Source organism: Orycteropus afer, unplaced genomic scaffold (assembly GCF_000298275.1).
Source record: "Orycteropus afer afer isolate SDZICR_OR568_19922 unplaced genomic scaffold, OryAfe1.0 scaffold00206, whole genome shotgun sequence".
Classification (NCBI taxonomy): domain Eukaryota; kingdom Metazoa; phylum Chordata; class Mammalia; order Tubulidentata; family Orycteropodidae; genus Orycteropus; species Orycteropus afer.
Genome location: NW_006921793.1, coordinates 5,714,121 through 5,738,268, shown reverse-complemented (window position 1 = coordinate 5,738,268; position 24,148 = coordinate 5,714,121). Strand labels below are relative to the sequence as shown.

Below are 24,148 nucleotides of genomic sequence, written 5' to 3'. Positions count from 1 at the left end.
CTTCCTGGGAGAGTTTTATCTACAAATCAATTCAAATACTTTTAAAAAACCTTAGCTGTTCATCACAATCTCATGAGGATTCCAGGACTTCAGCCTAGAATCTGGACACAGTGGCTCTGACAATTTTAATGTAAAGCCTAAAAGCAAATGTTTTAAGCAGGCTTTCAAAGAGCAGAACTACAATAGAATTCAAATACGAAATTAAATTCCCTAAATCAAATACTATCTCAAAAGGAATAAAGTTGTGCCCTTTTCAGGTAAAAATGGTTTTCCTCCAGTGTTACTCTCCCACTGTCCCTCTACCCCAATGCAAATGGACACAGTAGGGACTCAACAGGAGTGTCTTTTGAACACTGCTCTCAGCTTTTTGTGCCATCAGTAGTAAAGGCAAATCGTCTCTAAAGATGGAGAGGATTATCTATACTTTATTTATAGTGTTGCACTTGAAATCGGGTCTCTGAGCCCCTCGGAACTGGTGGGACTCAATAAACACTTACTGAGAGACTAGCCCTACAAACCAATGCTGTTTTAGGGGAGGAAGGGGAGGTCTCTCTTCACTTTCCCTAACCATAATCTTGTTGTTGTTACGTGCCGTGTAGTCTGACCGACTCATAGCGACCCCTCCTTGGGTTTCCTAGACAGTATCACTACGGAAGTAGATTGCCTCATCTTCCTTCCGAGGAGTGGCTGGTGGGTTCGAACTGCTAGCCTTCTGGTTAGCAATCAAGTGCCTTAGGCACTACGCTACCAGAGCTCAAGTTGTTATTTGCCGTCAAGTCGGGGCAACTCATAGAGAGCCCTCCTTGGGTTTCCGAGGCAGTATCACTACGGAAATAGGATTGCCCAACCTTCCTTCCGAGGAGTGGCTGGTGGGTTTGATCCGCCAGCCTTCTGGTTAACAATCAAGTGCCTTAGGCACTATGCTACCAGAGCTCCTAGAGCTCACGTTAGAGAATTTACACGAATCCTGGGATGCGGGACGCGGGCATTTGTGCTACGTGGACATCCCCAGGACCCCTCTTCTGAGCAACCCCAGGGCTTGAATCACTGGTAAGTGTGGCAAAGGGAAGGGGCTGCCTGAGTCGTTCTCCGGATAAAGGAATCTCTGGAGGCTGAGGGTGAAATTTGAGTGGGTTACAAAGGGTCTCCCTTCCTGGAGATCCAGGGGCTCACTGGACGAGGAAACGGAACGACGTGGAAAGGCTGGAGGGTGCCGAGGTGAGGAGGTCCAGCCCGCGGGGCCGAAATCTCCCGCGCTCAGGGGCTAGCTCCTCCTCCTCAGCTGCTCTCACGCCCCTCGCTAAGGCCAGGCCCGCCAGCCGACTCCTCCTGTTGTCCCCGCGACGAAGCCCAGGCTTCAGCCAGGATATGAAGTCCTCGGCTAATATCACACGCGCGAGCCGGGTGGCCTGCCGCGCGCCGCCAGTGACGGCACTGCAGGGTGCGTGGCCAATCGATGCAGTCTCCGAGGAGGCGGCATCAGTCCCGCCCCTGAGCCCAGGTCCAATGAGGAACCGGCATCGGCGGCCGCGGCGGGGTTAGGGGTCGCCAGGCCCCGCCCCATCCTCCCCTTTTCCCTCTGCCCCGCCCTTTCCCGTCCGACCTCCCCCGTCCCCCCCACCGCCGCTGGTGCCGGTCCCCGCGCTGAGCCCGCCCCCACCCCTCCCCGCCGGCCCGCCAGCGCGCCTCACGGCTCCTGTCTCCCCTCCCTCCTTCTCTCTCACGCCTAGCGCAATGGCGGCGGCCGCGGCGGAGCAGCAACAGTTCTACCTGCTCCTGGGAAACCTGCTCAGCCCCGACAATGTGGTCCGGAAACAGGCAGAGGTAATCGAGCTCGTAGCCCCTACCCCTAGCCCCCCACTATCCTTGTCTCCGCGCCTGGCCAGCGCTCCAACCCTTCCCCCGACCGCCGGCTTCGGCGGGCCTCGGCCCCTCTGCCGCGGGCAGGAAGGCCGTGCCTGGCGGGTGGCGGCCGCGCAGCCCACGTGTGAGCCGGCCTGTCGGCTGCCCGCGACTCCCTGCTGTGCCCTAGGGCCCTTCGGTCCATTGCAGCCGCACCGCACTCCTACGCCTGGGCGCCGGTTACCCTGCCATCAGCGTCCCCACACGTGCGGCCGCTCTTGACACACTGTCCCCTTCTAGATATGGAAGCTAGGCAGTGGGGCGAAACGTAGGGTGTACGAGACTGGCCTCGGATCGCCAACAGCTCTCACCCCGCCTCCACCTTTCTGGGAAAGACTTACCCCTCGCCCCTTTTCCCGCTTTCTTCCAGTGTGATCCTTGCCCGCCCTTGCAGCCGCCGCCTTCACCAGTCCTTGTCTCCTAAACCCAGGCTGCTGTTTGACCCGTCACTGCTGCTTCTCTCCTACCCCATCACTCATCTCCCATACAACCTGTCCCTCTTTTCCCTACGTCTCCTTTTTTGAATTTGGCTTGCCTTGTGTCTAATTTCCACTTATTTCTGTTTAGTTCTCATTTTTTATTTCTAATTCCTAAGTAACATCAGAAGCCGAATTTCCCTGCTCACCCTCCCCTCCCAATTTTATGAAGTTGCCTTGAGGGTTTCTTTTTGAGGAACTTCCACCTTACTCTGCTCTTCCTTGGACACAGTTTGTTTGATCTTTGGAGATTTGTGGTCTCATTTGTAACAAATGGATGTACTGGGACTCTTCGTTGTTTAACTGGGCCAAGACCCTACGTCTAAGTCTTCAATTTCATTCAGTGTAATCTGAATCTATCTATCTATCTTCTTTTTTAAACAATCTCAGGCTCTTGACCTCCAAAATATGGTCTTTTAAGTATAGGCATATACTTAAAATAGTTTAACCAAAAATGAAGCCCGTTAGCCAGTGAATCAATTCCGACTCATAGAATATAGTTTAAAGAGACAGTATCTCAAATGTATCTGCAAGTTCATTTACCAAGTAGCAGTAAGACACAACTCGATTCCATAGAAGACACTTTAATGTTACACTGTCAGTATTAAGACCACAATTTCTGTGAAATACTTTGACAGAAACTGTCCGGTATTCTCTTAAATGCGTGATCATAGTGTACCTACAAACATATATGTAAAGTTCAGCTAGATATTTATACAGAGCAAAAACTTACTTATAACTAATGAAACCGAGGGGCAGGACCTCTTACGGACTCATGGGCCTTAAGAGTTTTTATGGTTGTCTTTAAAACCACAGTGTTGTTAATACTTGTTTGAATAGATTTAGGTTATGTTGGGTACATTTAGTGGTTTTATAATGTGTGAGATAAACTGGAAGTGTGGTTCAGTATGAAAGAGCACTTTAAAGAACTATTAATAACTTTATCTTCAGAACCTTCATTCATTTATTATGCATATAATACATGTCCAGGGTAAACATTCAAACAGTACAGATATTTTTTAATCCATTCACTTTAAAGTGTCATGAATCCTCACGGAAAAATATCTTTACAAACGTGTATAAATATATACATGTCCATTTTTACATGCATGGGCTTGTAATTTACTTTTTTTTTTTCAGTATATTTCACATTGCCTTTTTTTCTTTAAGCAATTATGTAGTGTAGTATTCTGTACATCCACAGGATGTTATCATTTATTTAACCCATCTCCTCTAGATGGTTATGAACCAACCCTATTAAAAATTAAAGGTATATACAGAATGGTTCTTAATAACAACCGGCACTACTTTGCAACATGCAAGAAAACACTTGTTGTATTATATTGAAGATGTTTTAGTGTATCTGGAAGTGATTCTTTAATTTTTTTTTTAATGCATAAAATGGTATCCTATATACTAAGACAAATATTTGACTGACTGATGTTAGATACAGACTGTACCTAACTTGCAGCTTACCTGCAAATTAAGTTTAAATTTAGGAACAGAACTCACTCATAATCCAGGGACTGCCTATACTTAAAAGTATCACGTGCATTTATTAATTTCATCAGTTTGCACTCCTGTCAGTGGGATTTGGCATGCCTATTAAAATGTTTCAGGCTTTCTGCTAACTCTAGAGATAATTTTTCACTAAAATAAATTCTTAATTCCAGTTCTTCATAGGAATGTCCCTGTGTTAAAAAAGCAACAGCATTGTAATCAGTAAACTAGTTTAACTCTTCATCTCCCTCCAGTTGCTTAAATCTCTGTTGTTACTCCTAGTGGGGAATCTTTCCTCTATTGAGCTAAATACCAGTGTCTGGTTTAGTGGGAATCCCAGTTGGTGCCTGTTGTAAATCTTTTATCACTTACATCACTTTGGGGCTGGTTAGCAACATTTTCTCATTTAGAACAGTTGGAAATAAGTCCTGTTATTCCTAGTAAAAATATTGATAGTACATTTTCACATTTACTGTATATTGTGAGAATATACAATACATAAAATACGTACTCTGATGAAATTTTTTTGATTGGCCAAAAAATTAGTAAATGATCAGGGAAAAGTTCTCTGGTGCCATAAAAGAGAGCACAGCTCCCATGGTTGATCTTCAGGAATAACAGTAATTTATTAGTTTTCAGGTTTTTAAATTGAGATTATAGTTTACTCGTGAGAATACTATTGGAATAATATAGTACTAAATTGGCCTGTAAATACATGCCAATGTAAAAGATACCTTAATACATGATTTTTATCTTTTTTTTATCTTGTGAAATAAACCTTTATAAGTAATCCAACTAAGTAAAATTGAGTAGAATAGTCAGTTTGATAATAGCAGATATAGAAATATTTCCTTTGAACTGAGAAATTGGCATGGGTTCAGTGAATATTTTTATAATTTAGTGAAAATAAAAATACTTAGTTGACAAAAAAATACCAAACTGTTGACTAAGCTGTCTTGTTTTATATTCAAATATGAGGTCAAGTGCACTAAAAGCAAAGCCTTTCATTTTATTGAAGCACTTCAAAACTTTAAAAAGTTTAAAACTTTTTCCATTGTTTAAACCATTTAGTAGGCTTTATATTTTGTTTCTGTTAAAATGATCTTCAAAGTTTTTTTTTTCTCTCTCTTTACCTTCACAGAAAATGTTTTCTAACATTCAAAAAAATTATTTAAATGCTCCTAAGTCTCTAAAGGGAGCTCTGGTAGCATAGTGGCTAACAACAACAACAACAAGTCTCTAAAAAGGAGCCCTGTAGCACAGCGAGTAAGTGCTTGACTGCTAAGTTTGGCAGTTCAGACCCACCCAGCAGCTCCATGAGAGAAAGAACTGGTGATATGCTTCCATAAAGATTGTAGCCTAGAAAACCCTATGTGGCAGTTATCCGATATCACATGGAATAGCTGAGTTGAAATCAACTTGACAGCACCTAACAACAACTTTCTAAGTACAATAGTTAATATGAATAACTAGACAAGTAGTCTACAGTTGAGTATCCAAGGCACTCATGGTAGAGTTTTATGTGATTTAAGGTTAAATATTTTATTAATCTTATACATATATATGTATATATATATGTATGTATGTATATGTGTATACATATACATATATAGTAATGTTAATAAGCATTGTATATTTTATATCTATATAAGTTGTATTTATGGATTGCACACATCAACAGTTTTCTTCATGCAAATTTATTCCTCATTGATTGTAAAATAATCAAAAAACCAAATTCAATGCCATAGAGTTGATTCTGGTTCATAGTGAACCCCATAGGGTTTCCAAGGCTGTAAACTTCATGGAAGTTACTTCATCTTCCTGCAGAGCAGCTGGTGGGTTTGAACCACTGACCTTCTGGTTAACAGCCAAATGGCTTAACTATTATGCCACCAGAGCTTCTTGATTGTAATATAAAACTTCATTAATGAGATTTGAATTGAAAGAAAGATGGGGCAGTCTGTTTCTGAACAGATTTAACACTGTAAAACATCTGATTGTTGAGGAACTGGGGTGTTTTACAAGTGAAAGTCACTTATCCTCCTTTACATTTTTGTATACAGAGTAGGCAAACCATACATTTTAATGAAATGAATGCATGCTAGTAGCATTTCTCCTTTGTGGGCAGACAATTTAAAAAACAAAACAAAATCCGTCGCTGTCAAGTTGATTCAGACTCACAGTGACTCTATAAGACATAACAGAACTGCCCCATAAGGTTTCCAAGGCTATAAACTTTATGGAGCCTGCTGCCACATCTTTCTCCTATAGAGTAGCTGATGAGTTCAAACCACTGATCTTCTGGTTATCAACCGAGTGCTTATTAATCACTGCATTACTAGGACTCCTTGGGCAGAGAATTGGGGAGGTGAAATCTGCTTTACATTGTGTGCTTGTATATAGTGCAATCAAATGGAATGAATATTTTTAATTATATTTGCCATGCCCTCTGGTACCACGTATGCTTTTGATTTTAAGTCTGTGATCCTTTTGCCAAAACATTATCCTTGACCACTGTTATGTTGTAATATGGATGTAATACTATATCTGGATCATCATAGTGGAACATATTAAACAGAGGTAACCCTCTCACAGGAATCAGATGTCATGCATACTAAATTCTTTTTCTACTGACTTCTGGTTCATTATGAAATAGAGTTTCATAGTTGACTGAAATAGTTTTAAACTCCATTGAACTAGAATGAGCATAGAATAGCTGTGTCACACCAGTGGTTCCAGCTGGGAAATGTAACCAAAAACCCATTCCATGAAGTCTTTTCCAACTCATGGCCACCCCATTTGTGTCAGAGAACTGCACCTCATAGAGTTTTCACTGGCTTTAATCTTGCAGAAAGGAGCCCTTGTGGTGCAGTGCTTAAGTACTCAGCTGCTGACTGATAGGCCAGTGGTTCAGTTACACACTAAGCAGCTCCACAGGAGAAAGACCTGAGAATCTGCTTCTATCAAGATTACAGTGACCCTCTATCCTGTAGGGTCACTATGACTCAATGACATACAGCAACAATCTTACAGAAGGAGTCCCTGGGTGGTACTAATGGTTAAGTTCTCAGCTGCTAGCTGAAAGGTTGGTGGTTCAACCTACCCAGAGACACCTTAGGAGACGGGCCTGGCCCACTGCTTCCTAAACATCACAGTCATTGAAAACTCTGTGGAGCCGTTCAATTCTGCGCACATGGGATTGCCATGAATCTGAATCACCTCAAAGGCCACTAACAACGATCTTACAGAACAGGTCCCTGAGTGGTGCAAATGGTTTGCATTTGACTTCTGGCCTAAAGGTCGGCACTTTGAACCCATCCTGTTGTTGTTGTTACGTGCTGTCTAGTCGGACCCAACTCATAGCGACCCCTCCTTGGGTTTCCAAGGTAGTATCACTACGGAAGTAGATTGCCCCATCTCCCTTCCAAGGAGTGGCTGGTGGGCTTGAACAGCCAGCCTCCTGGTTAGCAGTCAAGTGCCTTAGGCACTATGCTACCAGAGCTCCCTGAACCCATCCTAGAAGGTTTGAATCCACCATAGAAGAAAGGCATGGCAGTCTGCTTCTGAAAAATTACTGCCAAAAATCCCTATGAAGCAGTTCTACTCTATAACATGGGGTTGCCATGAGTTGAAAGTAGATTACCATGCTTTTCCTCTGTGGCACTACAGGGTGGATTCAAAGACCAACCTTTAGTTAGTAGCACAGGGTAAAGCATTTGCAACACCTTGGGAAAGATACTGTTATTGTTAGATACCCTAGGTAAAAAAACAATGAAACACTGCCTGTTGCTTGCCATCTTACAGTCATCCTTATGTTTGAAACCATTCTTGCAGCCACTGTATTAGCCTATCTCATTAATGGTCTTTCTCTTTTTCTTTGACTCTCTACCAAGCATGATGTCCTTCACCAGGGACTGGTCCCTCCTGATAACATGTCCAAAGTACGTGAGATAAAGTCTTGCCATCTTCCCTTTTAAGGAGCATTCTGGCTGTACTTCTTCCAACAGATTTGTTCATTCTTCTTACTAAATCAAACCCAAACCCACTGCCATCGAGTCAGTTCTGACTCAGGGATTCTGTAAGGTTTCCAAGGCTGTAAATCTTTGTGGAAGCAGGCTGCCTCTTTCTCCCGCAGCTGGGCCAAAACCACCAACCTTTTGGTTATTAGCCAAATGCCTTAGCCACCATACCATCAGAGCTCCTCCTGACAGTCCATCATATATTCAATATTTTTTGCCAACACCATAATTCAAAGGCATTAGTTCTTTGGTCTTCCTTATTCGTTGTCCAGTTTTCACATTTATATGAGATGATTGAAAATACTATGGCTTGGGTTAGGCACACCCTAGACCTCAAGGTGACATCTTTGCTTTTTAACACTTTAAAGATGTCATTTGCAGCAAATTTGCCCAATGCAATAGGTCATATGATTTCTTTTTTTAATTTTTATTGTGATTTGGGTGAAAGTTTGTCATCTGATTTCTTGACTGCTGCTTGGATCCAAGTAAAATTAAATCCTTGACAACTTCAGTATTTTCTTCATTTATCATGGTATTGCTTATTGGTCCAGTTGTGAGAATTTTTATTTAGTTTTGTTGAGGTATAGTTCATACTGAAGGCACTAGTCTTAGATCTTCATCAGTAAGTGCTGCAGATCTTCTTCCCTTTTAATAAGCAAGGTTGTGCCATGTGCTTATTGCAGGTTGTTAATGAGTCTTCCTTCTATCATGATGCCACATTCTTTATATAGTCCAATTTCTTGGATTATTTGCTCAACACACGAATAAGTATGGTGAAGGATCCAACACTGACACATACATTTCTTGATTTCAAACCATGCAAGTGTCTCCTTTTTCTGTTTGAATGACTGCCTTTTGGTCTTTGTGCAGCTTCTATATGAGCACAATTAAGTATTCTGGAATTCTCATTCTTTGCAGTGTTATTCATAATTTGTTATGATCACAGTAGGATGCCTTTGCAGTAAAACTACAAGTAAACATCTTTATGGTATTCTGTGCTCTTATGCAAGATCCATCTGACATCAGCAATGATAGCTTTCATTCTACATCCTCTTCTGACTCCAACTTATTTTTGGCAGTTCCTTGTTGATGTGCTGTTACAACTGTTCTTGAATTATCTTCAGCATAATTTTACTTGTGTGAGATATTAATGGTATCATTTAATAACTCCCACATTCTATTGGATCATCTTTCTTTGAACTAAGCATGTATATTGATCTCTTCCAGTAGTTGCCCAAGTAGCTGTCTTCCATACGTCTTGGCCTAGATGAGTGAACATTTCCAGCAGTGCATCCATTTATTGAAACATCTCTATTGGTATCCTGTCAGTTCCTGGAGTTTTGTGGGTTTTGTTTTTGTTTTTGTTTTAACCAAGCCTTCAGTACAGCTTAGATTTCTTTCAGTACTATTGGTTTTTGATAAGGTGCTACCTCTTAAAATGGTTAAATGTCGACCAATTCTTTTTGGCACAGTGATTCTGTTCCTTCCATCCTCTTCTGTTACTTCATGCATCATTCAATTTTTTGCCCATAGAATCCTTCAATATTACAACTTGAGTCTTGTTGTTTTTTCTTTAGTTATTTCAGGTTGGGAAATGCTGAGCATATTCTTCCCTTTTGGCTTTCTAACTCCAGGTCTTTGCACATTTTATTATACTTCTCTGTCTTCTTAAGCTGCCCTGTGACATCTTCTTTTCAGCTATTTTACTTACTCAGTTCTCTGTTCTCTTTAGCTACTCTGTGTTCAAGAGAAAGTTTGACAGTCTCTTCTGACACCCATTTTGATCTTTTCTTTCCCCTGTGTTTTTAATGACCTTTTACATTCTTCATGTATGCTGCCCTTGATGTCATCTCACTTCTCATCTTATCTTCACTTTAGATGAATGTGAGATTATCAGATCTTAAATGTTCCATTCCTCAAAATTTAGTTTTTCCCCAAATTGAGATATTTGAGAGTCTTGAAAACTCTATAGCACTATATAAATAGAACTGATCATTTAGTGGTTTCATCAGGTGTGAAACCCAGAGCATTCCATATGAGAAAGATCTTCAGTACAGTGGCCTCAGAAGAGCAAAGTTCTTTCTACTATTTATTGTCTGTAAACTTGGGCAAGTTTTTTAACTTCTGAGACTTTTAATTTTTCATCTGTCAGTATCTTAAGGATGCCATGAAGCATTTAATTAAAGGTATGAAGTGCATTTGGGTTCAGGTAGCCTTGCCCTTGTCGTATTTGTCCAGAGTAGCCAGATAGATTACGAAGGAGTGGTAGCAGTCAAAGAACAGACAAGTTCTTTGACCTTTCACTGCTAAGAAATTAATCTAGGGATAGATGAGAGTGTAGTATTATTTACTAAGAGGCTAAACAATTCCAATTGTACTTAACTGATACTTTTCCACAGTGAAAGACTGACACTGTTGGAATATACACATGAGCCTATACTTCAGCTTACCTTTTATTCAGGGCTTTGAACCAGTTCTTCCTGGTTTAGTTATGGCCAAAAAAGCATAACTGGAATGGACATGAATTTGTAAAATGTGGGTGTATCAGAACGATAACTGGAAAGGGAAAACTTACAGGTCAACACCTTGCTGAAGGGGTGGGTAGTCTCTCTCTCAGAAAGTAAGGGCAGTGTGCACATTACATAGCAACCAACTCTTTTGCTAGCACCTGTTGACCAGAGGCGGGAACAGCGGCGCCTTGCTCAAAGATGTTATGTTTGTTTGCATGTGTGGTGTTCTCCACAGTCCTTGCAGTAGACCAATCTCCCACATCAGGCTTCTGGAAGGGCTCGCTATGCCTCTTCCAAGTCCCGTTCCTGGGCTTTGATCTATAATTTTTCTCATTCCAGGTATCGTTGTGATGCACTCAAATTTTCAGATTCATCTGTTTTGATTTCACTGTGTTGGCCATGACTGAACCAGTTCAAAGCCCTCCTGTTATTACTAATCAGCTTGCTGTTATTTTACTTTATTCAGAATCAACTTGATGGCACACAGCAGCAATAACAGAAAAGGCAAGAAGAAGTATCTTGTCACAAAATCTTTCACTGTTAGATCTAGAAATATCAATATTTCCTGGCCAATGTCCCCCAATCATATTTATTTTGTATGTGTGATATCTAATAAATTTTCAGTATAATCTGTGTTCAAAAGAAAACATAGCATAAAGACATAAAAATGTTAATACTTTTTTCCCTTTTTTCTGACTAGCTTTGCCAGAGGTGTGTCCCTGGTGCTTCTAAGTTGTAATTTGAACCAATTCTACTTTATCTGATCTGAAAAATGTTGAAAAGATAAGCAGTTTTCTGTAATATAATAAGTGAACACAGCACTTACTTTGCAGTGTGATAGTTCAGGTCACTTTTGGCAGTTTTTGGCCCTCTGCCTTGTGTTTTGTTAACTGAGGCAGAGGTAAGTTGGGAAAACATGCATCCACATCAGAGAAATCTATTTAAGAGAAAATAGGTAGGGAGGAACTTGATAAGCAATTCATTGGACAATCCTCTTTCCTTACCTGTCTGAAGTTTATGTCACAGAAGAAATTGTTAACAACTGACCTAGATTAAATGCTTTCTCATGCATGGATCCTATCCACTCTTATATCTTTTCAGTGTTTTTTACTCAAGTAGTTTTCTAACAGTACATTCTAATCCTTAATGTTTTTCTTTTTCATGTAGGAAACCTATGAGAATATCCCAGGTCAGTCAAAGATCACATTTCTCTTACAAGCCATCAGAAATACAACAGCTGCTGAGGAGGTACTACTTTAATATTTGAGAATAGTCTATTTGTACAAATTGAAACAAGTTGGATATTAGCTGGTAATTATAGGAGCTCTGGTGGCATAGTGCCTAAGGCATTTGACTGCTAACCAGAAAGCTGGCAGTTCAAACCCACCAGCCACTCCTCGGAAAGAATGTTGGGCAAACTGTTTCCATAGAGATACCGCCTCGGAAACCCAAGGAGGGGTTTCTGTGAGTCAGATCTGACTGGATGGCAGTGAGTATAGTGGATAATGAGAACTGTTATTTCAAGTATTCTGTATTTTTAAAAACAAAAATCTTGTGCTGTTGTGGCTAAGGAATTTGGCTGCTGATTAAAAGGTCGGTGGTTCGAACCCACCATCTGCTACATGGAAGAAAGATGAGGCACTCTGCTTTCCATTAAGATTTATAGCCTTGGAAACCCAGTAGGGGTCACTATGAGTTGGAATTGACTTGATGACAGTGAGTTACTCTGTATTAAGAGTGAAATTTTCCTTTTTTCTGTATATGATGTGTGGGGTAGATGAAAGTTAATGGCTTTTTTAAACAATTACATAAAAATGATTAAACCTGAGTGATTTCTACAGCTATAAAAAATTGTTTTCTTTTCCTTGAAACAATTCTAGTTGAGAGAATTTAATTCATTCAGTGTTTTCATGTGCTTCTAAATGGTTCTGAAAGAAATACGTGTGCCTGTCTTTGAAAAATTCATGCTCTAGGTGGTAAAGAATATGTGCTAAAGATATGTTTAGGAACAAAAAGATACTTTTTCTGGAATCCTTTAAAAATCTTTTTTTTTTTTTTAACAAGTCACCTTTGCTGTACCAAATTCAAATTTTCTTGCCTTTTGAAAAAGAATCACAACTAACATTTGTAGAAATGGGATTTTAGTTATACTTTCTGAGCCTCATTCTCCCTGTGGTAAAACAGAGCTATTCCCTAGAGTTATTTCTTACTGCCTGTCTGTGCATGAAGCAGCTGATACTTTTTTCTTCCAATAAAATAATGTCCTCATAAATATTGAGTGTAATTGAATATCCTCTATTTACTTTGGAAAAGGTGTCAAAAAGTCTAGAAAACTACTTCATCTACCAAACACTGAATTTGGAGTTCTTAGAGTGAGACTTCTATGCTAATATAGTCAAACATGTAAAATGTTTATACTGATACCTGATGTTTCTAAATGCAGTCACACTAAACTACAAAAACAAAAATGGCTCATTGGTTGGTACTTTCTATGCAAGTAGACTGTTAAGATTTTTAAAGAATTTTGAATATTTTACCTTTAAAAAAAATTTTAAATTGATTTTAAAATGAATTGTAAAAATGGAATAGTGAAACACATCAAGGGCAGAGTGAATCTAGTCTGTTGAAAACTTTTTCTGTAGTAAAACACCGAATTATTAACATTATTACCTGTCTCAAGGCTAGACAAATGGCTGCCGTTCTCCTGAGGCGTCTTTTGTCCTCTGCATTTGAAGAAGTGTATCCAACTCTTCCTTCTGATGTTCAGACTGCCATCAAGAGTGAACTACTAATGATTATTCAGATGGAAACACAATCTAGCATGAGAAAAAAAATTTGTGATATTGCTGCAGAGCTTGCCCGGAATTTAATAGGTGTGTATACAGGTCATTACTACATGACAGAAGAAAATGTGTGTCTTCTTTTTTATAAACTAGGATCTTTTAAAGTTTTAGAATCATGAGTACCTGAGTTAACATGTATTCTGTTTAAAATTAGTGTGATTTATAGATTTGGTGTTTATGAGTCAGAAGTTAACAGATGTTCATGACACAATCATAATACTTATCTATTGGTCTTCAGAATGTCCTGATGGAAACAGGCTGTGGGGATTTTGACCTCTACTCTAGTTAAAATCCTCTCTTGCAGGAGATTTGGTTGCTTTGCAACATGTAGGCTGCCCTTATTTCCATTGGCCATAACTGAACCATTTTGAGCCGATTCAAAGCCCTGGTCAAAACCCTTATTGGTCATACTAAAATGTGATTGACTGTGTTTCATGGTTTTCCTGGCAGTGATTAAAAGGTGTAGTTCAAAGCTCAGTTCACTTAGGTAGCATTTTTATTGAGCAAAAAAGGTAACTCGCAAACATAAGGGCTAAATAGGGGAATGTCATTGATTGTGTGTAGTAAATTATGGCATTAATTTTTTAATCTCATCTCCTGTTAATGCAGAAGTTCTTTGTTAAGTTGTTTTCAAGTTTTAAACATGCAGATAAGAATCTTTATAGGTAATGTCATTTCTTTTCTCTTTTTTATTTATTGTGCTTTGGGTGCAAATTTATAGAGCAGAATTTATTTTACATTCAACAGTTGGTGTACATTTGATTTCACTCCCTGATTACCATCCCTGACCATAACACACTCTTCTCCCCTCCCATCTCTGTGATCACCCCCCCACTATGCCCTTCTTAACTGTGCACTCCTGTCTGTCTAGCTTTCCCTCCATGTGAATGCTGCCTCTCTGGTGCCCCATGGCCTGTTGCTCTAAGGGATGTATCTCCGTAGAGTAGGTGGGTGCATCGCCCTGGGGTAGGCGTTCTGCACGTAAGTCTTTGGCTGAGAGCCAGTCCTTGGGAGTGAATCCGATCCCAGGAGTGAAGGGTATCCCAGGGCCATAGTCTTGGGGATTCCACCAGACTCTATCCAACCAGTAATACTGGTCATTTTTGTGTTTTTTAATTTTTTTGCACATTTTTCCTCCCACTCTATCTGGGATCTCTAGTTTTGATCCCTTTGGAAGTGGTTGGCATTGGTAGCCAGGCACCATCTAGTTCTTCTGATCTCGAGGTCCATCATATCCTTGGACTAATTACTTCCAAATGGCTTTGATTTTCTTTACTCTTCTTTGCTTCAGATGAGAGGAGACCAGTAATTGCATCTTAGGTGGCCACTGGAAAGCTTTTAAGACACTGTTGTCACTTACCAAAGTAGGTTGTGGAATAAGATTTTTATGTACTACATTGTGCCAGTTGAGCTTGGTGTCTCCCAACACTGAGTTCCCAAGTCACCAGGCTTGGTGATTCTCTCTCTCAAGGTGTTGTTGTTGTTGTTATGTGCCATCGAGTCAGACCCGACTCATAGCGACCCCTCCTTGGGTTTCCAAGGCAGTATCACTACGGAAGTAGATTGCCTCATCTTCCTTCCGAGGAGTGGCTGGTGGGTTTGAACCGCCAGCCTTCTGGTTAGCAGTCAAGTGCCTTAGGCTCTACGCTATCAGAGCTCCCCTCAGGGTGTTAGGTTTTCTCTAAGAGTTTATTCCAACTCTGTCTTTGTGATGTCATTTCTATCTCAGAATCGATGTAAACATTTCTGAAATGTTGCAAAGTTCTCTCTCGGTAGAATTTTCTTAAGCAACTCTCTTATTTCTCCTTATGCATGTGTGTGTGTCTATGAAACATCAGCTAAGCAGTACACTTTTTTTATTATTATTATTTTTATTGTGATTTGGGTGAAAGTTTACAGAGCAAATTCATTTTCCATACAGCAGTTCATACACATCCCGTCTCATGACATTGACTGCAAACCCCCACAGTGTAACAGCTCTCTTCCCACTTCCTCCTTATAGTTACCTCTTCCCTCTATTCTTCCCTCCCATACACTTCCTGCCTCCTAAACTGTCTCCCTGTACAAACACTGCCCTCATGTTCTCCCATGATTGATCGCTCCAGGGAGTATATCGACTTAATACAATTGTTCACCCTGTATACCTGTCTGTTGTTTGGCTTGAAGCCATAGGAGTAAGTTCAATTCCAAACCTGAAGGGTGGCTAGGGACCATAGTCTTTGGGTATCACTAGGCTCTATCAGACCAGTAAACATGGTCTTTTTTTATGATTTTAAGTTTTGTTCCACATTACTCTCCCACTCTATCCAGGATCTCCTACACTTCCCTCTCCGAGTGGTTGACCGTGGTAGCTGGGCACCATCTAGTTCTGGTCTCATGGTCATATAGGCTGAGGATCACATGGTTTACCAGTCCCTTGGACTAATTGTTTCCATGTGTCTTTGGTTTTCTATGTTCTTCTTAGCTGTAGACTAGGAGTGACCCACCATTGCCTTTAGATGGCTGCTTAAAAGCTTTTAAGATCCCAGTCGCTACACACCAAAGCAGGATGTAGAACAGTGTTTTTGTGTAGTAAGATGTGACAATTGAACTTGATGTCCCCTGCTGCCATGGTCCCGAGCACAGAGGTCCAACTGCTTGCTCCGTCTGGGTAAGCTGACTGTGGCAAGAAGTCAGCTACCTAGCCACCACAACCTTGCTAAGCAGTGTACTTGCCACTTCATATTAGGTGAACAGATTTGGAAACATTTTTTTAAAAGAAAAAGTACATAACTCGTATACAATTTCTACAACTCTTAAGTACTTTAGTATACCCAGTGAGTCTCTTCAGGGTGTACACAAGATTTTTATGATTACTCCTCATTCTTATGACTAAATATTGTAAGAATTCTATATTTTAAAATGTTGTTAAAAAGTAAACACATTGATAACATCCCATGGCACTTAAAAACTGTAATATATATGAACACCCTTTGTGGGTCCTGAAATTTCTGCTCTGATACATTCTCTGTGAGTGTAAAACCCATAATTATTTTGGATTCAAGATCTTCCTACCAAACATTATCTTTGCCCATTTTTTAAAAAAATCTTTAAAATAATAATAGTACATATTAATGATCCATCAAATATTTGTAAAGTTAAAAGCTTTTTCTCCAAATCCTGCTTTTTAGAACTACCACTGTTAATGTCTGTGCTTATATAACCTAAATACATATGATTATTTAGGAGTAAGTTTTATTGAAATTTTTTAAAATACAGAAACAAGTACCATTTTCCATTATATTACTACATATTGTGAATGGGGCTTATCATTGAAAAGTGTTGTCCTTTTCATGTTTTGAAATTTTAACTTAACAGTGCCTGGATTTCTTTACTTTCAGATGAAGATGGTAATAACCAGTGGCCTGAAGGTTTGAAGTTCCTTTTCGATTCAGTCAGTTCTCAAAATGTGGGACTGCGGGAAGCTGCCCTCCACATTTTCTGGTATGTGCATTGGTCCCCTTTTTTTTTAATCAACTACTTTAGGCTACTTTAACTTTTTTGATTTAAAATAATACTTTTAGAAAGGATTTTGTGTTTCTGTTGGAAGTAAAGTTGGGGAAAAAGCTTTTTATGTCACATTATGATTCTTTTTGTGTACAAAGTCTCTGTACAGTTGTACTTCTGTCTATTTCCTTTGTCTTCTTATTCTGAAAAAATACTTCCTCTCCTTTATTTGAGGAGCTCTGGTAGCATAGTGCCTAAGGCACTTGACTGCTAACCAGGAGGCTGGCGGTTCAAACCCACCAGCCACTCCTCGGAAGGAAGGTTGGGCCATCCTACTTCCGTAGTGATAACTGCCTCGGAAACCCAAGGAGGGGTCGCTGGGAGTCAGGGCTGACTCAATGGCAAATAACAACAACAACTCCTTTATTTGGAGGTTGACATAGTACTAAATGCAGCCGTTAGAAAACCACTTTACCAATAGAAGTGTCTGGAAGAAGAGAATTCTTGAAATCCTCATTAGATTTTCTCAGTCACCTATGATCAAGCTTTCTAAGAATATATAATATTTTAACAAACTCATTTATTTATGAGCAATTGTAAGTTTAGATTAAGTGATAATTTGCATTTAAAACTTTTTTGCCCTTTTGTATTACTGTAGTTAGTTCTGCAGCATTTAAAACATAATTAATATATTAGATGTATAACTGTTCACGATTATATGCATTATCAAAGGGGAATAAGGATAGACATTACACCGTTTTCTATTTTAATTGTCAGATGTATCTTATATCCATAATCAAGATTAGAGGATTAAGTTAAAAACATTTAATTTAACCAATTTGTTTACCAATTTAAAGTAGAACAGAACTCGGATTTCCTATATCACTGAGGCTAGGAGCAAAATGTCAGCATGGTGACTATAGTCAAGCATTTGAAACCAAGTGGGTTGCTCTTGTCTCCATTCTGCATTCCTGGTTATCTTCTGACTGAGACAGAGTAAAAGGATAAATCATAGAATTGAGACGGGAGCTGAGTTGTGTAGCAGCTGAGTTGCCTCTGCTCAACCTTACCTCTCTAGTATATTTGTTTCCATTCATCCAGCTCAAAAAGAGGATTGGTTGGAGGATGAGTAGTTGTTTTCAGCCTTGAGAATGGTACTGCTCTGGTATGTTCTTTGAGTCAGGCAAACATTTAATCAGAAGTTCTAGCTGACACATCACAAAGATAAAATATAGTTTTTAAAAGAGTGCTTTGGATCATTTTTTAGGAACTTTCCTGGAATTTTTGGGAACCAACAGCAGCACTATTTAGACGTCATCAAACGGATGTTAGTTCAGTGTATGCAAGATCAGGAACATCCATCGGTAAACCATTTCAATTCCATTAAGAGTAACACTTAATATAATGTAATGTCTAACTTATGAAATAAATTTTTGTATGAGGAGATTGTTTTGCTTGTATTCTTTAAAATATAAATACTGGTTTTACTGAAAAAAAATTTCATCTTGACTTAGAAAACTTGAACTTGAATCCAATAAATGTTTTTCAATTTCAACATTTCTTACTCTCTTCATTTTAGATCAGGACATTATCTGCTAGAGCTACAGCTGCATTTATACTTGCAAATGAGCATAATGTTGCTCTGTTCAAACATTTTGCAGACTTATTACCCGGATTCTTACAGGTAAGAAAATGGTATAGAATTAGATTTTAATTCTATCCTTATTATTTTTATTTTCTTTAAATTCATACAGAATTGTGTAGCACACTTACTCATTTATTCAATAAACATTTTATTGCCCTCTATCTGATATTATTCTAGGTTCTAGGGATACAACAGAGCACTAAACATAAAAATCTTTGTCCCTATTAAGTTTAAATTTATTGCTTCTGAAAAGACTCTTAATCTCTTAAAATATTTAGGTTAGAGTTTCAGATGTTTTCTATAATGCCAGTGATACAGACAATTATATATGCTTAAGTTGGTTTTATTGAATGTTTAATCACATAGGTTATTTCCCTTAAATCAACCAAATAACCTATGAGATTTAATGCCATTTTACATAAGCAGAAACTAAGGAGAAAAGAATAAGAAACTTCAAGGTCACAGTGTTGACTTCGCAATTCAGACCCACATGGGACCACAGTTCTTCCTCTTTATCACAGAGTTCATGACAGTTTCTATTGCAAAACAAGTAGTTGATGGTAAATTCATTTTGTTAGATTCTTAAGGATGAGTTTTTTTAGGATACTTTTACCTTAATCAGAAAGCAAAATGGAAAAAAAAAAAAAGAAAGAAAAATGATATTGGATAAGTCAGAACAATGATTCATTCTTAATCTTGTCAGACCCCAAAACTCCTTTTTAAAATAAAAATTTTGTAGCTTCCCATGTACTATCCTGAAATGGGATTCATAGGTAATATAATTCATCTACATGCACAGTTTTAAAAAATAACAGTCTATGGTGTTAACTGGAGAGAAAGAAGAAATAAAAAGTGAATGCATTCCATATGAATTCTTGACATGACTACCTGAAAGATATGGTGGTTTAAGTGACCTGTCTATACACAAATGCAATAGCTGAAAATGTAGACAGATGGAGATATTTCATTGGCAAGTCCAACACAGTTGTCATTGTGATTGGCAACATGATTTCCCAAAATAAGCAAGTTCTGGACAAAACAAAGTATTTAACAAAGTATTTATCAGTCCTTGGTTTACATGTGGAGCCCTGGTTGGTGCAGTAGTTAAAAACTCTCAGCTGCTAACCCAAAGGTTAGCGATCTGTGGGAGAAGAGATGTGGCAGTCAGCTTTCATAAAGATTTACAGCTTTGGAAACCCTAAAGGGCAGTTTTCTTCCATCCTGTAGGGTTGCTGGGAGCTCTGGTAGCATAATGCCTAAGGCACTTGACTGCTAACCAGAAGGCTGACGGTTCAAACTCACCAGCCACTCCTCAGAAGGAAGGTTGGGCAGTCTACTTCCATAGTGATCCCACCTCAGAAACCCAAGGAGGGGTCGCTCTGAGTCGGGTCCAACTCAATGGCACACAACAACAACACAGGGTTGCTATGAATCAAAATCAACTTGACCACAGTTTTGATTTTTGATTTGATTTATTACAGTGGTTACATTCTTAGGGAAAAAAAATTGAAACCAGGCAACACATAGTTTGTGGATTGGGTTCTATTTTCACATCATTATGTACAGGTTTTTTATTTTTAGAAATGTCTGACATTTATGATTATGTGAGATGCAAGACAGTTAGTTCCTTGTTATAAAGATTTGAATCACAGATTCAAGGCATCTAGAATCCTTGTCTTTAACCACACTCAATCATTGTGACAACCAAAAAGCACCTCCTGGGAGAAATAGCACCCATGTTGAGCATTGGGTTAGAGAGGATTTAGAGGAGCTAAAATGGAATGTTTCTAAGTGATTTAAAAAAAAAATTACTGGTACTTAGTAGAAACGTCTCACCATGCTTTCATTTTGAAAGGATAATTTGATCAGTGACAAAACATTAACTGTAGTTTCGTATCTGACATCTTGAGTTACTCACTATTTAAATCTATTAACAAATATTTCTTCCTCTGGATTTACAGGTAAGTTAGTGTTAGCCAGGATGTCTAGTAGTTGTCACTCTAAAATAAGCATTGGTAGACATATAATTGCACATTTACATACCACAGTGACCAAACTTGATGTCAGCAAGAAATAAATTTGGTAATATTGAACATATTAAATCTATCTTAAAACACCAAAAACCAAACTCACTGCTGTGGAGTCGGATCCAACTCATAGCAACCCCTCTTTGGGCTTCTGAGGTGGTATCACTATGGAAGTAGATTGCCCAGTCTTCCTTCTGAGGAGCAGCTGGTGGGTTTGAACTGCCAGCCTTCTGGTTAGCAGTCAGATACCTAAGGCACTACACCACCAGAGCTCCTTAAATCTATCTTAGGATCTAGTATATACTATGTGTATATGAAAGGCTAGGTTATAGATAAAGAAAGGACAAAGGAAAGGAATTCTTTGTGATTATAAAAAAAGAATTCCTTGAGTTTTGTTGTGGTTGTTGTTTCACTGGTTTTCATTTTGATTTAGATTTAAATCTTTATTTTGATGTTTCTTGTTAACATATTTTGAAAGGAAGGTATACATGTGCATATGAATGGAACATTTGCATAATAAAAATTTTAAATTATTATTGAGCTAAAAAATACTGTTTAGTAGTGTTTCTCTGTTTGCCTCTTAAAAATATTTTGGCTAATGAGACATCATAGTGTGACTCTTTGAACACCTTTAGAGAGAGATATACACAAACTTTTTTGTGTTTCATCTTTTCCAGGCTGTAAATGACTCATGCTACCAGAATGATGACTCGGTCCTAAAATCCCTTGTTGAGATTGCAGATACTGTGCCAAAGTATTTGCGTCCTCATTTAGAAGCTACTTTACAATTAAGTCTAAAGGTAAATTAACTACTTCCAATAAAGTTTCTGTTTATTATTTTTAGTTAATAATCTTAACTACTAAAAGTATGAATATTTGCTCTTTGTAGTTATGTGGAGACACTAGCCTCAATAATATGCAACGTCAGCTTGCCCTTGAAGTCATTGTGACCCTATCTGAGACAGCAGCCGCTATGTTAAGAAAGCATACCAATATTGTTGCACAGACTAGTAAGTAAATGTTGTTTAAAATAGTTTTCTGGGTTAAAGTAGTAAACTTACTTGATAAATTTTCTGAGGATTAAGGAGCTCTGGTGGCATAGTGCCTAAGGTATTTGACTGCTAGCCAGAAAGTTGGCGGTTCAAGCCCAACAGCCAATCTGTGGAAGGAAGACTGGGCAATCTACTTCTGTAAAGATTTACCACCTCAGAAACCCAAAAGGGTCACTGTGAGTCAGAATCGACTCAATGACATTGAGTTTGTTTTTTTGTTTTTATGTTCATTTAAAGGCACTCTAGTGGCATAGTGCCTAAGTTATTTGACTGCTAATGAGAAGGTTGGTGGTTCAAACCCATCAGCTGCTCCACAGAAGAAAGATGGGGCAATCTACTTCCTTAAAGATTTACTGCCTTGGAAACCCATTGGGAGTTTCTATTGAGTCAGTGGCAGTGAGTTTGGTTTGGTTTTGGTTATGTTCATTTAAGAAGCTCTGGTGGGGTAGTGCCTAAGGCTTTTGACTGCTAACCAGGAGGTTGATGGTTCAATCCCACCAGCCACTCAGGGGAAGGAAGATGGGGAAACCTACTTCTGTAAAGATTTACTACCTTGGAAACTCAATGGGGGGCTGCTTTGAGTTGGAATCGACTTGATCAATGGGGGTTTTTGGTTTTGTTTTTAATGTTCATTTAGAAAGTAAATACATCACCAAATTCATTTTGTAATGTTGTCTTTTATTTATCTCACATTGAGGTAGTGATGGAAATTTTAAAAATATTCCCATTAAAGTCAGGAACAGGAAAGTAAGGAAGCCTCACTATCACTCTTTCTGTTGTACTGATGTTCCCAAACAGTGCAGTAAGAGAAAAGTATAAGAATTAGAAACAAAAGAAGTTGCTTATTTGTAGCTTACATAATTAACTACATAAAAATACAAAAAAATAAAAAATAAACAGATAAGCTGTTAGAGTGATTAAAGGATTTAATCAAATTTGCTGGGTATGAGAGTAACATAAAAATACCATTCTTGTAGACCAATAATCGTCATTTAGAAAATTTACTAGAAAAAAATATCTCATAATAGCTGGGATGAATTGTAGTACCTGGAAATAAATCAAAAGATATATATATATAAGGCCTTTAGAGAGAAAATTGTTTAACATGGAAAGAGCTGTTAGAAAAATTAAACATCAGTTCTCCTGAAATTAATAAATAAATTCAATATAATCTCCCAAATAGGATTGATCCTAAACTTTGTGTGGAAGAACAAAGGACCTAGAGTAGCCAAGACAGAAAGTAGCGATCTTACCCTATTAGCTATGAAGAGTTAGAATTTGTTGATGGTGCAAATGTAGACAAATGAAAGGACAATCTAGGAGCAGATCCACTCACATGGAAGCAAAGGTAGATAAATAATTCACCAAAAGTTACTGGGGCATCGCAATACTATATATATAATAGCAAAAAGATGGAAACAACCTACGTGCCCATCGACAGAAGAATGGATAACAAAGTTATGGTACATGCACTCAATGGAATATTATGCAACACTAAAGAATAATGTAGAATCTGCAAAACACCGCATAACATGGATGAACTTGGAGGACATTATGCTGAGTGAAATACTTAATAACAGAGGGACAAATATAGCATTATTCACTATTGTAAAAAGTCAAAGAAAGCTTTATATATGGAGGGAAACTTTCTTTGTTGGTTATCATCGGTGGGAGGAAAGAGGAGGGAACATTGCAAAAAGAAATGCATTCACCCATGTCACTTTAGTTTTGTGTATTTCACTGTACATAAATTACATTTCAATAAAATGTATTTTAAAAAAAAGTTACTGGGGTAACTGGTTATTTCTATGGAAAAAATATATCCCAAAAATACTCTAAAAGAAGTTTGGCTTGATTATAGACCTAAATATTACAGATACATTTTACAATTAAAGTTTAATATTAGAGATTTTTTTAAGATTCCAAATCACAAATCATATATGTAAACCTTGTAAAATGCAAATACTAAAAGTTTTTGACAAATCACCTTCACTACAAGTGATCAAAAGATAAACCACATTTAACAATTGGTGCTGGCAAAACTGGATATCCATTTGCAGAAAAATGAAACAAGATCCATACCTCACACCATACACAAGAACTAACTCCAGATGGATCAAAGACTTACATGTGGAACCTAGAACTATAAAGTTCCTCAAGGAAAAAACAGGGACAAATTTAGGGGCCCTAATTTATAGCGTAAATACACTGTCAAGTATAACCCAAAATGCACAAACAGCAGAAGATAAACTAGATGAATGGGACCTTCTAAAAATTAAATTTTTATGTGCTTCAAAAGACTTATCCAAAAGAGAGCCTACAGATTGGAAAAAAATATTCAGCAACAACATACCTGACAAGGGACTTATCTCTAAAATTTATAGAAAATTCCAATACCTCAATAACAAAAAGACAAATAATCCAATTAAAAAATGGGCAGAAGACATGAGTAGACACTTCACCAAAGAGGATATTCAGGTGGCCAACAAACACATGAAGAAATGTTACTGATCATTACCTATTGTTCTGTGCCCTCGAGTCGGACCCAGCTCATAGCCACCCCTCCTTGGGTTTCTGAGGCGGTATCACTACAGAAGTAGATTGCCCAAACTTCCTTCTGTGGAGTGGCTGGTGGGTTTGAACTGCCAGCCTTCTGGTTAGCAGTCAAGTGCTTTAGGCACTACGCTA

General features: G+C 38.5%; 1 protein-coding gene across 1 annotated transcript in view; it reads left to right on the top strand.

Moving 5' to 3' along the window:
- IPO5 (importin 5) overlaps positions 1–24,148 on the top strand; it is a 59,244-nt gene that overhangs the window by 6,291 nt on the left and 28,805 nt on the right. Inside the window, exons 2-9 of the mRNA XM_007948165.2 lie at positions 1,731–1,824; positions 11,575–11,655; positions 13,088–13,280; positions 16,631–16,733; positions 18,004–18,100; positions 18,316–18,420; positions 21,086–21,208; positions 21,298–21,418. Of these exons, the coding sequence (XP_007946356.1) occupies positions 1,735–1,824; positions 11,575–11,655; positions 13,088–13,280; positions 16,631–16,733; positions 18,004–18,100; positions 18,316–18,420; positions 21,086–21,208; positions 21,298–21,418 (913 nt within the window). The 5' untranslated portion in view covers positions 1,731–1,734. The remainder of the gene's footprint in view (positions 1–1,730; positions 1,825–11,574; positions 11,656–13,087; positions 13,281–16,630; positions 16,734–18,003; positions 18,101–18,315; positions 18,421–21,085; positions 21,209–21,297; positions 21,419–24,148) is intronic.